The sequence below is a fragment of the Mytilus californianus genome, unplaced genomic scaffold (genome assembly GCF_021869535.1).
Source record: "Mytilus californianus isolate M0D057914Y unplaced genomic scaffold, xbMytCali1.0.p SCAF_25, whole genome shotgun sequence".
NCBI classification, from domain to species: domain Eukaryota; kingdom Metazoa; phylum Mollusca; class Bivalvia; order Mytilida; family Mytilidae; genus Mytilus; species Mytilus californianus.
In genome coordinates this window covers 2974178-2987455 of record NW_026262674.1, presented here as the reverse complement: position 1 = coordinate 2987455, position 13278 = coordinate 2974178, and the positions used below count along the sequence as shown (strand labels likewise).

The following is a 13278-nucleotide window of genomic DNA, read 5'->3' as shown; positions in this document are numbered from 1 at the left end:
AAAAGACCTGTTTCAGATAAGGGTGAAGGTTTGGTACCATTAAAACGTTTAAACCCGCTGCAATTGTTTGCACCTGTCCTAAGTCAGGAATCTGAAGTTCAGTAGTTGTCGTTTGTTGATGTGGTTCATAAGTGTTTCTCGTTTCTCATTATACGACCGCAAAAATTAAAAAATTTTTGGTCGTATATTGGTATGACGTTGGCGTTGTCGTCGTCGTCCAAAGACACATTGGTTTTCGCACTCTAACTTTAGTTTAAGTGAATGGATCTCCATGAAATTTCACCATAAGGTTCAATACCACGAAAGGAAGGTTGGGATTGATTTTGGGGGTTATGGTACCAACAGTTAAGGAATTAGGGGCCAAAAAGGGGCCAAAAATAAGCATTTTTGTAACTTCCAGACAATAACTTGTGTTTAAGTGTATGGATCTCTCTGACATTGTACCACAAGGTTCCATATCACAAAGGGAAGGCTGTAATTGATTTTGGGGGTAATTGCCTCAAAATTTTAGGAATTAGGGGCCAAAAAAGGGGCAAAAAACAAGCATTTTTCTAGTTTCATGACAATAACTTGTGTGTAAGTGTTTGGATATTTCTGAAATTGTACTACAAGGTTCCATATCACAAAGGGAAAGCTGGAATTGAGTTTGGGGGTAATTGCCCGAAACGTTTAGGAATTGGGGGCCAAAAAGGGGCCAAAAATAAGCATTTTTCTAGTTTCCAGACAATAACTTGTGTTCAAGTGTATGGATCTCTCTGAAATTGTACTGCAAGGTACCATACCACAAAGGGAAGGCTGGGATTGAGTTTGGGGGTGATGAATCATTAGGGGGTTCTAAAAATTTGGGGGGGGGGATTTTTTTTTCTTTCTTTTTTTTTCTTTTTTTCCTTTTTTTTTTCTTTTAAAATTTTCCATTTCAAGTTGGTTATTTCTGATTTATATTTAAAAGCAAATAATAATGATATGGTAGGAGATACACACCAAACAGGATGTGTAAATTATTATATAATAAGTATTGTGCAATAGCAAGAAATTTTCTATTGCACAGTATTGCACAATAGCAAGAAATCTTCAATTGCAAAGTATTGCGCAATAGCAAGAAATCTTCAATTGCACAGTATTGCGCTATAGCAAGAAATATCCAATAGCACAATATTGCGCAATAGCAAGAAATTGTCAATTGTACAGTATTGCGCAATAGCAAGAAATATTTAATTGCACAGTATTGTGCAAAAGAAGATACTTCGTATAAATTGCTTATTTCTTGACCAATTTCAATGGGGTTTTATTCTTGAATTCTTGGGGTTCTGTAATATGCCGAATCTAACTGTGTATTAAGTTTTTGGATTTTGGGCCCCGTTTTTAAATTGGTCCACATTGAGGTCCAAAGGGTCCAAAATTTAACATTGTTTGATTTCATCAAAAATTGAATTATTGGGGTTCTTTGATATGCCGAATCTAACTGTGTATTTAGATTCTTAATTTTTGGTTCCGTTTTCAAATTGGTCTACATTAAGGTCCAAAGGGTCCAAAATTAAACTTAGTTTGATTTTAACAAAAATTGAATTTTTAGGGTTCTTTGATATGCTGAATCTAAACATGTATTTAGATTTTTGATTATTGGCCCAGTTTTCAAGTTGGTCCAAATCGGGGTCCAAAATTAAACTTTGTTTGATTTCAACAAAAATTGAATATATGGGGTTCTTTGATATGCTGAATCTAACCATGTATTTAGATTTTGATTTTTGGGCCCCGTTATCAACTTTGTCCACATTGAGGTCAAAAGGGTCCAAAATTAAACTTTGTTTGATTTCATCAAAAATTGAATTCTTGGGGTTCTTTGATATGCTGAATCTAACCATGTATTTAGATTTTGGATATTGGACCATAATAGGTGAATGTCTAATTTAAAATTTTTAAGTTCTTAGACCACATTCATTCTGTGTCAGAAACCTATGCTGTGTCAAATATTTTATCACAATCCAAATTCAGAGCTGTATCAAGCTAGAATGTTGTGTCCATACTTGCCCCAACTGTTCAGAGTTTGACATCTGCGGTCGTATCAAGCTGCGCCCTGCGGAGCATTTTATTTTTTATATAGATTAGAGTGTTTGTTTTCCCGTTTGAATGGTTTTACACTAGTAATTTTTGGGGCCCTTTATAGCTTGCTGTTTGGTGTGAGCCAAGGCTCCGTGTTGAAGACAGTACTTTGACCTATAATGGTTTATTTTTACAAATTTTGACTTGGATGGAGAGTTGTCTCATTAGACTTATACCACATCTTCTTATAACTACTTAATTACTCATAATCATTTAGATTCGGTAATGGCAAATTTGAACAAGTTGTTAATAAGTTTATTTTAATTTACAGAGCTCACGAGGAGGCCAATGCAGCCAGAAAATTGACAACAGAGCAGCGAAGAGAAAAGAAAATGAGAAAAATAAAAGAAGATACTACCCTTGGTGTTCATGTTTCTGTATATAGGTATATGTCTATTTGACTTCTATATATTTGAAGGAAAAAATTCCTAAAAATCTGTTTTTTCAAATCAATATTTTTTTCCCTTGATGTATGTTAATATATGATATATACAAACTCTGACTATTTATGCCATAATTTTGGGTCCATAATTAAAAAGTTACCCGTAAGTTCTTTATGTTAATTTTATTTTTTTGAAGTGTTGAATACCTGATGGAGTAAGTATAAATAGTGTAACTTAGTTTGTGTTTAAAAAAATCAATTTTGAGAACCATCGGTTTGTGCTGGAATTTTACCAAAAATTGATGTAGGTGTCAGACCACCAATTACTCCCTCCAATTTAGAACTTATGTAAAAGTAGCCCTACACTTACAAAAAATAGTGCTTTTGATGTCATAGTTTACTTAAACTAACCAACAAATTTGCAGAAATGAAACTTTTGGTGAAAGAGAAATATATTTAGACCATTTTGAGCCAAAATTTACTTGTCTATGAGTTTGCATTAAAAATTGAGGATTAATGTGCTCCATAGTATACTTATTTAAGATTTCCAGAAAACCAGGGGTTAATTTTAGTAGTACTTGGCTTCCGAAAGGCAGTTCTTCTTTACAAGACTTTAAACATGGGTTGAAAATTGGCATGTAGAAAGGTGATACATGTACAATTCATGATATACCTGGTTTCTATGAAGTTAATCTTAAGGTAAAATATTTAGAAAGCTGTGAAAATTGCAAATTTGGTTGAATAGAATTTTTAATTGGTGGTCTGACACCTATATAGGTATAATATGCTATTCTAAATTTACTCCCACTGCCAAAAAAAGAAAAAAAAGTGTGATAAAAACTGCTTTTGTTAAAAAGAGCACAAGTTTTGAGAAACTTCTTTTTGTGCTATGCTTTCAAGGATAATTGATCAAAAATGTATAACATGCTCTTCCAAATTGATTCCATGTATCAAATTTAGGGTTTTTATGTTTTTTTTTAAAATCGCAAATTTAGAAGACATCTATGTGTGCTAGGTTTTCAAGGAAAATTGTTATACAGGAATACGCTATTATTGCGAACCCAATGAAAGTTTTCCACAGTGCCATCTCTATCTTGACCAGGTATTTAAACTTTTGCAAGTTCACCTGTCCTATTGAATAAATACAATAGCTATTGTTCTCTGTGTAGTTTATTCTCAATAGTTTTATCATGTTTATCAATGTTCCTATTGAAATTTGATTTTTTTTTGTTTAGTTATAGAATACATTTAAGAAGATCTTAATTTGAAACATCATTATTTTCAAGTTCTTATTCATGTCAAACAAATTTTGTTTTTAAAAGGAACAATGTTGAAAGTTTTGTCAGAAATCAACTTTTTATGATTGAATCAATGTTTATATTAAACTGAATGAAAATATATTATTAATATTGAATAACTACATCATCACACGCAGTTAATGAGTATAAAAAAAGTATTTTTGTCTATGTATAAGATCATTTTTTTACTCAGGTAATTTAATCAATGAATGATAGATTTCTCTTAGAAGAAATTTAAAGGTCCCAGAGAATAAACTACACAGAGAACAATAGCTATTGTATTTATTCAATAGGACAGGTGAACTTGCAAAAGTTTAAATACCTGGTCAAGATAGAGATGGCACTGTGGAAAACTTTCATAGGGTTCGCAATAATTCCAAAGTTGATTCATAATATCAATTCATAATATCATTCATATAGTCAATATTCTCGAAATAGCTGTCAAAATACCCCAAAAAATCATAGTGCTCAGGTTTAAAACAAAACTTTGAATCTAGATAGATCATATCTGTAATTACTTTATGGTGTCAAATTTTTGAAATTATACCCCGTGTACTGCTTTGTTTATATCAGTTGTTGTTATTTGTTTTTGTGCTTCACACAAATATTTGTGGGGACTTTGCTGACATGTCAGTTTAAATGTATGATAGTACAAAAACTGAAATGTTAACTGCTTCAGGCAAAGTTGTTCTTAGTAAGTTGTGAAAAACAAAAAGCACAGTGATTAATATTAGTATCTCATCAAATTGATTAAAAATTATTTATTTTTCAGATTGAAAGATTTGAAAAATCCAGCAAAGAAATTTAAAGTAGAAGCCAACTCGAATCAGCTATTTATGACAGGAATTGCTGTGTGTCATAAAGATTGTAATGTTGTGGTGGTGGAGGGAGGTATGTATACACTACTGACCCAACCCACTTTTGTAACTCCTCCTACATCTGTCGGTTAGGCTGTCTGTGTGTCATAAAAATTGTAATGTTGTTGTGGTTGAGGGAGGTATGTATACACTACTGACCCAACCCACTTTTGTAACTCCTCCTACATCTGTCAGTTAGGCTGTCTGTGTGTCATAAAGATTTTAATGTTGTTGTGGTGGAGGGAGGTATGTATACACTACTGGTCCAACCCACTTTTGTAACTCCTCCTACATCTGTCAGGCTGGCTGTGTGTCATAAAGATTGTAATGTTGTTGTGGTGGAGGGAGGTATGTATACACTACTGGTCCAACCCACTTTTGTAACTCCTCCTACATCTGTCAGTTAGGCTGGCTGTGTGTCATAAAGATTTTAATGTTGTTGTGGTGGAGGGAGGTATGTATACACTACTGGTCCAACCCACTTTTGTAACTCCTCCTACATCTGTCAGGCTGGCTGTGTGTCATAAAGATTGTAATGTTGTTGTGGTGGAGGGAGGTATGTATACACTACTGGTCCAACCCACTTTTGTAACTCCTCCTACATCTGTCAGTTAGGCTGGCTGTGTGTCATAAAGATTGCAATGTAATTTGTGGATCCTTTTATGTATGAATAAATGGAGATGTGTTATACGTCAACAAGGCACAAACCTAATGACATAACCAAAAACCAAAAGAAATCAACATACAATCTACAATAAACTAATGAATTTAGAGTAAATGAAATAATAGATAAAACAAGAATGTATCCATAGTACACAGATGGCCCACTCGCACTATCATTTTCTATGTTCAGTGGACTGTGAAATTGGGTTTCAAAACTCTAATTTAGCATTAAAATTAGAAAGATCATATCATAGGGAACATGTGTACTAAGTTTCAAGTTGATTGGACTTCAACTTCATCAAAAACTACCTTGGGGGGGGGGGGGGCATAATAAAAGTATAGATAAAACAATATTAAACATACTATCATGGAATGGTAACTTTTGTGAACTTTCTTCTAGGTCCGAAACAGCAAAGAAAATTCCGCAGATTAATGATGCACAGAATAAAGTGGAATGAAGATACACAGAAAAGATCAAAGGATGATGGTCAGTAGTAATACAATCTTTTGGCTTCAACTAATGATGTATTTTATATGTGGCATCATTTATTCCCTGAATTTCCCTATATAAGATAAGGAGATGTGGTAGGATTGCCAATGAGACAACTATCCACCAGAGACTAAATGATGTATAAGACTTTTAATCTTATCTGACTGAAAGGGCTTAATGAGCTTTTGGCATCACTTGGCGTCTAATTGTCTTTAAAAAAAAAAAATTCAAATCTTCTCTGACGAAACTACTAAACCTATTCAAACCAGACATCTCATGATTGATCCACATTTTATGCATTTTTGCATTTTCAAATCAAAATTTCAAGAAATATTTGAAATGGAGTGTAAACTGCAGGTTAAACTATATATTCTTTGCAGTGTTGCAAATATTTTAAGTGCTTTGTAAACTAGAATTAAGGATGTACTTAGGTCAGGTTTAGGAATTTTTGTCAGATGTCTGGTCTCCTTGATTTTTTTCCTACGATACAGGGTAAAATATTTTGCCCCATAACACCCATTTTTTTCTTTTCATATAAGACTTCAATAGCTCATTAAAGGTCATTTACCAAAATTTAAGCAGATTCTAGATTTCTTTTCTTTCGATTTAAGATCCAAATAATACCAATGCAAATATACGGTAAAAGTCAGAGTCACCTTTTCCCGCCATATTTTAAAAATTGAATATCTCAAAAAGGAACCCCATAACCTATCAATATTTTAGCTTATTTTTTTCCTTAACTAATGCTCTCTTGACTTATAGTATCAATTTTGAATTCTAGATTTTTTTAATTTCACCTAAGTACATCCTTAAGGTACATTCATGTTTATTTTTTTTATGTTTTAGATTTATATAATATTAAAGTATTCATGATCATTTATAGAATGAGAACCATATAATGATATTGTACAGGTGTAAGAGCTAACATTTGTGTGTTGAGATATTTATACATGGTAGAGTGTATGTGTATTTTATTTGGTATGTGAACATGGTCACGATGGTAGATGTACAAAAACATTGCAGGACAAAAAGCATGTAGTGTATAAAAAGAGTTTTCTCCCTTTATGCAATAAAAATTACTGATTTCTTGCAAAAAAAAAGATTGATCCATAGTTCATAGTGTGTCCATCAACCAAACATGGAAAACACACCTAAAGATGCAATCAACAGTTTTGTATTAAATATCAAGGGTTATTCTTAGAATAAAAATAGGCATGGATGGACTTCCCTATTTATAAATATGTGTTTTGTACTGTACATTATAAATATGTGTTTTTTACTGTACATTATAAATATGTGTTTTGTAGAAGACAGTGACTCAGAAGAAGAAACAGATAAGAGCAATAAATGTTCTTTAGTCTGGGAGGTGAGTTTCACTTTTTAACAAATTAATTCTTCTTTTCATTAAATCTCTTAGAGGTTCTTTGGTGGCCAAGTGGTCTAAGTAGTTCGTCTACTGTATCACTAGCCAGTCAACACTGAGGTTGTGAGTTTGAATGTCGCACGTGCTAGATATATATAGGTAGTTTGACTCAAATCTTAATTGACTTGGATTGTCAGTTTTCAGGCCCAAGATCAGTGGCTCTCTCTGGACACCTCCACCAATAAAAACTGACTGCCTTGATAAAGACAATAGTGCTGAAAGTGGTGTTAAACAGCAATTAATAAATCAATCATTGAGTCTGAAAGGAAGAAATACTGATTTCATTGTATGAATACCGGTATACCACCATCCCATGTATATTGAGAATGATTTATTCTCACAAGATTAAATTTAAACTGTTTTGGGGACTTACATTAATCAAGACATTGAAGACTACAAACAAATACATCACATGTACTGTAAACCAACTAATTTTCGTGAGTGATTTATTTTTCGTGACTTTTCGCGAGTAGAAAAATATCGCGAATATAAATCTTTACGAATATGTAAAACTTGGATTTTTCCTTACTTTGTGACAGAATATAAGTTTCCCCATTATATTTGTTCCAAAGAACTTTTATCATATAACAAAAGTTCCATTGGGAACTTTCCTTATGTAATATTTTATCCAATGATATAAGAAAATTTCCTTCACAAAGGATATTACATAATGAAAGTTCCCAATGGAACTTTTGTTATATGCTGAAAGTTCTATGGAATAAATATTATGGACAATATATGTTGTGATATTTTCCACTAGTATCATATGAAACTTCGACTTGGAACTTTTGTTTTAAGTTCCCTGTAACAAATATACTGATTTCTATCACAGTAGCAAATAAGTAACAACAAATGAGGCAAAAGCATTTTTCAACATATACATTGTACATGTATATACAAAACACTGTTTAGAACAAAATCTCGAGAATGCATTGACTGTTCATTTACAGCTTTTTATGAGAGGAAAATATTCACCAATACTGTTAGGGCGCTGTTTGTTTTGGTCGCCCATTAATTGCTCTTGTGGAAAATTTGTTATATTATAAAAGTTCCAGGAATATTTGTACAGGTAAATGCCATACACTGGTGAGGTGAGCAGTAATTAAGATGCAATCCGGTGTAAAAACAAAATTACATGACGCTCTTTCTTTAAAGGAACAAATATTATGAAACCATATGTTTTAGTTCCAGGAAAATATCTTATAAAGGTGGAAATAATATTATGTACCGTTCCTACTCGCTTATTAGTCGGAAAATTGGGAGTAAAATTCATAATCCAGAGAGGGGGGCCGACTAATAGACGAGATCTAGCGACCAGAGGAAAAATCCAAGCTTGAGAAAAGTGGTCAGGAGTGAATTTCCTGGTCAAAACTACGTTTTTGATTGCCAAACCTACATAAATCAATAAATAAAAAGTTTTTGTTGAAAATAAATGACTTCAATACTGTCTTTGTGTTTTATTTGTTCTTTGGTAAACCAGGAACATATATATTGACGGGACTTGACACTACCTGATTGTAGTCGATTTTATCGTCGTGCCATAATTAATAAAGATACGATACAGAAACAGACATGTGTTAAAAACGGACTCGCTATTATCCTAATAATTTCTGATATTATCAACAAAATGTCATTCAAACTAGTTTTATAGTGATGCTAGTGTATCAAACTTGTATTCTGTCACTTCAAATTTGTTAAAATCGCAAGCATTTCATCACAGAATTGTGCAGAATGCAAACCAGGTAATAAAAAAATGGCGGCCATTGCCGCGATGATTTACAAATTCCCAAACTATTATAAAACACTTCACATCAAATAAATCAAACTTATTTTGGTAATTTTATATGACAAAATATATCTACTAAATGATAAAACTTGTATTTATTTACAATTAGAGTTATGTGGTTTATTTGTTGAGCAGTTCTGATAGTTTTTCAGTCAGACGCTACCAAAATCCGTAAATCTCGGGAAGTCTCGGGGAGTCCGAGATTTTATCAATTTTATACTGAAAAGCGTATCAGATTCATTTCCCGTTAGATATACTGTTCCCAGGGTAAACATTTTCTGCAAATTCGTGTTGAAATTCTACTGTTTCCGGTTTGTGTATTGATTTTCATGGTCACATGGTTTTCCTATAAACCCAAAAGAAGAGCCAAGAACCAAAAATGAAAAGGAGATAACAATGTACCAAATATGTGAAAGGATGTTTTCAGCGGAGTTATTGTGTCATTATTGTGATATCATGATATCAATTCAATGCTTATAAATCATATAATAATCAAAAAATAATTTTAAGATTCATTCCCAAAATCAAAATATTATTCATTATAGTGTCTCAGGTAAACAAAAATTACAAAATTGATTGACAAGCCAATATAATCCATTGATAACCCCAATTAAGAGACAAAGAGTTGTATTCACTAAAGGTGTGAAAACTATCAGTGATAGGTAAACAGATGACACTAATGAGTTGGAGTTAGTTATTTTAATATATTGATTAGCTTCACTTAATTTTTTTAATCCTTTAATCATCACAATATAATAAGAATTATGAAGTGTTCATGCTCATTTAACACCGAGTTATGTATGCTGTGAAAAATATTTTCATCAAGTGTTGATTGACTTTAAATTTTTCAGGTTCATATTGGTTTATATTCGCTTTTCTCAAACAGTAGGTTGTTAGTCATACCCTACAAAATCATTGATGCATTACGTAAACAACACATGGCTAATCTGACATTTGAACAGTGAACAAAACAAGAGAAATGAATACATCTTTATTATTAACAGCAATATAAATTATCATGATGAGCATCAACTAAATTCAAACCAAACAAACATTAATGCAGAAATGAATATTATTCCTGGATTTGCATTGGTTTTACCGGCGTTCAGTTACTGTCAGCTGAAAAAAAAAATGCCCAAATTTTGTCCGACTTATACGAGGGTCAAGACTAAATCCTTAGAATTTGGAGCTGAAAAGGGACCCCGACTTATAGTAGGATCGACTATTAGGCGAGTATCTACGGTAATGTTAGTTCCCAAGAACTTTTATTTTCCATATGTTTGTTCCGGGGGGAACAAGTATTATGCGGAACAAATATATGTTCACAACTTAACTACATCAAGTAAATTTAATTTTGATAATCGCGAAATGGGCTAGAAAGGGCTAAACGAGAAATAAAGTATCCGTGAAAATAAGTTGGTTTACAGTATTTTAATCTTCTGTGGATTAATTCATTTTTGTGGATTGAGAAAAAAAAAAAATTCACGAATATTTGATTTTGTGGTTTTACCTGTCAGGGTCATTACTTAAACAAGTAACTTTCAAAATAACCTATACAAGTAATGCTGAAAACGTGGCTATTTTTGGAAATTACTTATATAAGTAACTTTTGGAGAAAAAAAATTTATAGGTGTCCATTCATACAGATTTTACTAGATTTAAAAAAATTTCACAGAAATCTGGTTATTTTTCCCATAAAAAATAGAAATTAATCCTCCTGAAACACTAGCTACCTTTCTGATGCACTTACATTTCATATTGACGCTTATGGGTCAAAGATTGGTCTTTTGGGACTATTAAAATATAATTTTCCTTGAAAAATTTTAAGGTAGACAGAGATAATTAGATGGAAACTTGTGATTTAATCAAGCTTGAAGTTATTTATAATTTGCAACCCAAAACAATAATATATATTCCTTGAATAATTGAAATCATTAATTCTTTCAAAGATGTATAAAATAACTGATACAAGTAATATTTTTGTCATTATTTTTAAAGTAACCCATAATCTCTATAATCCTCTAAAATTTGATAAATTCTTAATTTCATGTATTAAAATGATGTAAAAATTCATTAAAACTACATTAAGTCCATATTTCTATTGAAAATTAAAATAACTCCATTGAGTAATTTAATAATTTTTAAAAACAAAAATTACCTATATAAGTAACTAAAAAATGTTACTTGTTTAAGTAACGCCCCTGACTGTTTACCAAGTTCTGCATATAAACTTATAGAAATTTGTACTTCGTTAAACATTTACATTCATAGTTCACCTTGACCCACGTAATCCACAAAATTGTTATTCCATGAATAATAATGAATCTGAAGGAAATAGATTTTATCAGCATGAAAATATTTAGATGTAACTTGACTTTAACTGTGTCTGCTTGTGTTAAAAATTTTATTTTTTACAGGGTACCACAAAGAACCGAGCATTCTCAGAAATTAAATTCAAAGTGTGTCCGACAGAAGCTTTCGCTAGAGAACAATTCAAAAGATTTGGTGTTGAACATTACTGGGACTTAGCTTACAGTGGTGCTGTCATGGAAACCACTGGAGATGACCTTTGATAGGGATTAAATTTGTTTTCTGTATTTTGTTGAATTTACTATGAAATGTAGTCTTATCATAGGAATCTGATGTTCAGTAGTTGTCGTTTGTTGATGTGGTTCATAAGTGTTTCTCGTTCTTTATATAGATTAGACCGTTGATTTTCCCGTTTGAATGGTTTTACACTAGTAATTTTTGGGGCCCTTTATAGCTTACTGTTCGGTGTCAGCCAAGGCTCTGTGTTGAAGACCGTACTTTGACCTATAATGGTTTACTTTTATAAATCTTGACTTGGATGGAGGGTTGTCTCATTGGCACTCATTGATAAAAAAGAAAAAGACCAAAAGACAAACAACAGAATACAAAACAAGATAGAAAACTAAAGACAGCAACACAAACTCCACCAAAAAATGGGGGTGATTTCAGGTGCTCTTGAAGGGTAAGCAGATCCTGCTCCACATATGGCACCCATCATATTGCTCATGTAAGTACAAACTTGGTGATAAGTTTAATTCAGTAGGTCACGTTCTGGGAAAAGAGTATGTTATTGTGGTTACGACAATTGGAACATACCTGTCGTCATCTTGGAAACAGATATTCCATATCAGTCAACCAACTCCTGATGTGTCCTTAAAATTTACGAAGGGATGATTTCAACTTCACAACTTAGAACTCTTGGTTTAATAGCTTCCTTGTGAGCAGCAACCCTTTATCAAGGAATTCATGATAGTGAGATGTCAATAACTGCCTTAAATCTGATGGTTTAAAATTCTCGAACTCTTGAACAACAACAATAATTTAAATGAAAAGGAGCTTTCTACCACCAATTAAAATATTCTATACCAGTTTTTATACGCCCGTTTTATGATATGTTATCAAAAAAAAACTTAAAAGACATGGTATGATTGCCAATGAGACAACTTTCCACCAGAGACCAAATGACATAGAAGTTAGCAACTATAAGTCACCATACTGCCTTCAACAATGAGCAAAACCCATATCACACAGCAAACTATAAAAAGCCCAAAACAGACCAATTTAAACAATTCAAACGAGAAAACTTACGCCCTGATTAATATTTATAATAAACAATAAAGGAAAAGAAATATGAAATACAGCAACAATTGACAACACTAAATTACTTGACTTAGGGCAGGCATATACTAAATGTGGTGGTATCAAAACATTCTCTAGATTTTGTACTAGAGATGAGGCTCCTTAAGGGGTCAATTGACAATTTTAGTCCTGCTGACTTATTTGTAGATCTTACTTTGCTGATTTTCATTGCTGCTTACAGTTTACAGGTTGAATGAAAATTTCAGGGCAGATAGATCTAAACCTGATGAACATTTTTATCCCGCCAGATTTACTCTTAATGTTTTAATTTCAGAGATATAAGCCAAAAACTGCATTTTACCCCTATGTTCTATTTTTAGCCATGGCGGCCATGTTGGTTGGCAGGCGGGGTTGTCGGACACATTTTTATACGACTGCAAAAAAATTTGCGGTCTATCAAGCTGCGCCCAGCGGAGCATTTTATTAAAATAAGATACCCCAATAATGATTGTGGCCAAGTTTGGTTAAATTTGGCTGAGTAGTTTCAGAGGAGAAGACTTTTGTAAAAGTTAACGGATGACGATGGACGACAAGTGATGAGAAAAGCTTACTTGGCCTTTCAGGCCAGGTGAGCTAAAAATTGCTGAACATTAATTACATATTCACACCT

At 32.5% G+C, this 13278-nt stretch overlaps 1 protein-coding gene across 3 annotated transcripts in view; it reads left to right on the top strand.

The window, feature by feature from the left end:
* The window catches only part of LOC127732541 (U4/U6 small nuclear ribonucleoprotein Prp3-like), a 49925-nt gene extending 38059 nt beyond the window's left edge, over positions 1-11866 (top strand). For 2 of the 3 annotated variants that reach the window (XM_052241592.1, XM_052241591.1), the window contains exons 16-20: positions 2372-2485; positions 4553-4671; positions 5701-5787; positions 7098-7156; positions 11417-11596. In XM_052241592.1, coding sequence (XP_052097552.1) covers positions 2372-2485; positions 4553-4671; positions 5701-5787; positions 7098-7156; positions 11417-11572 — 535 coding nt within the window. In that variant the 3' untranslated portion in view covers positions 11573-11596. Of the gene's footprint in view, positions 1-2371; positions 2486-4552; positions 4672-5700; positions 5788-7097; positions 7157-11416 lie in introns of all 3 variants that reach the window. The other variant, XM_052241593.1, reaches the window with a different exon arrangement.
* The last annotated feature ends 1412 nt before the right edge of the window (positions 11867-13278 follow it).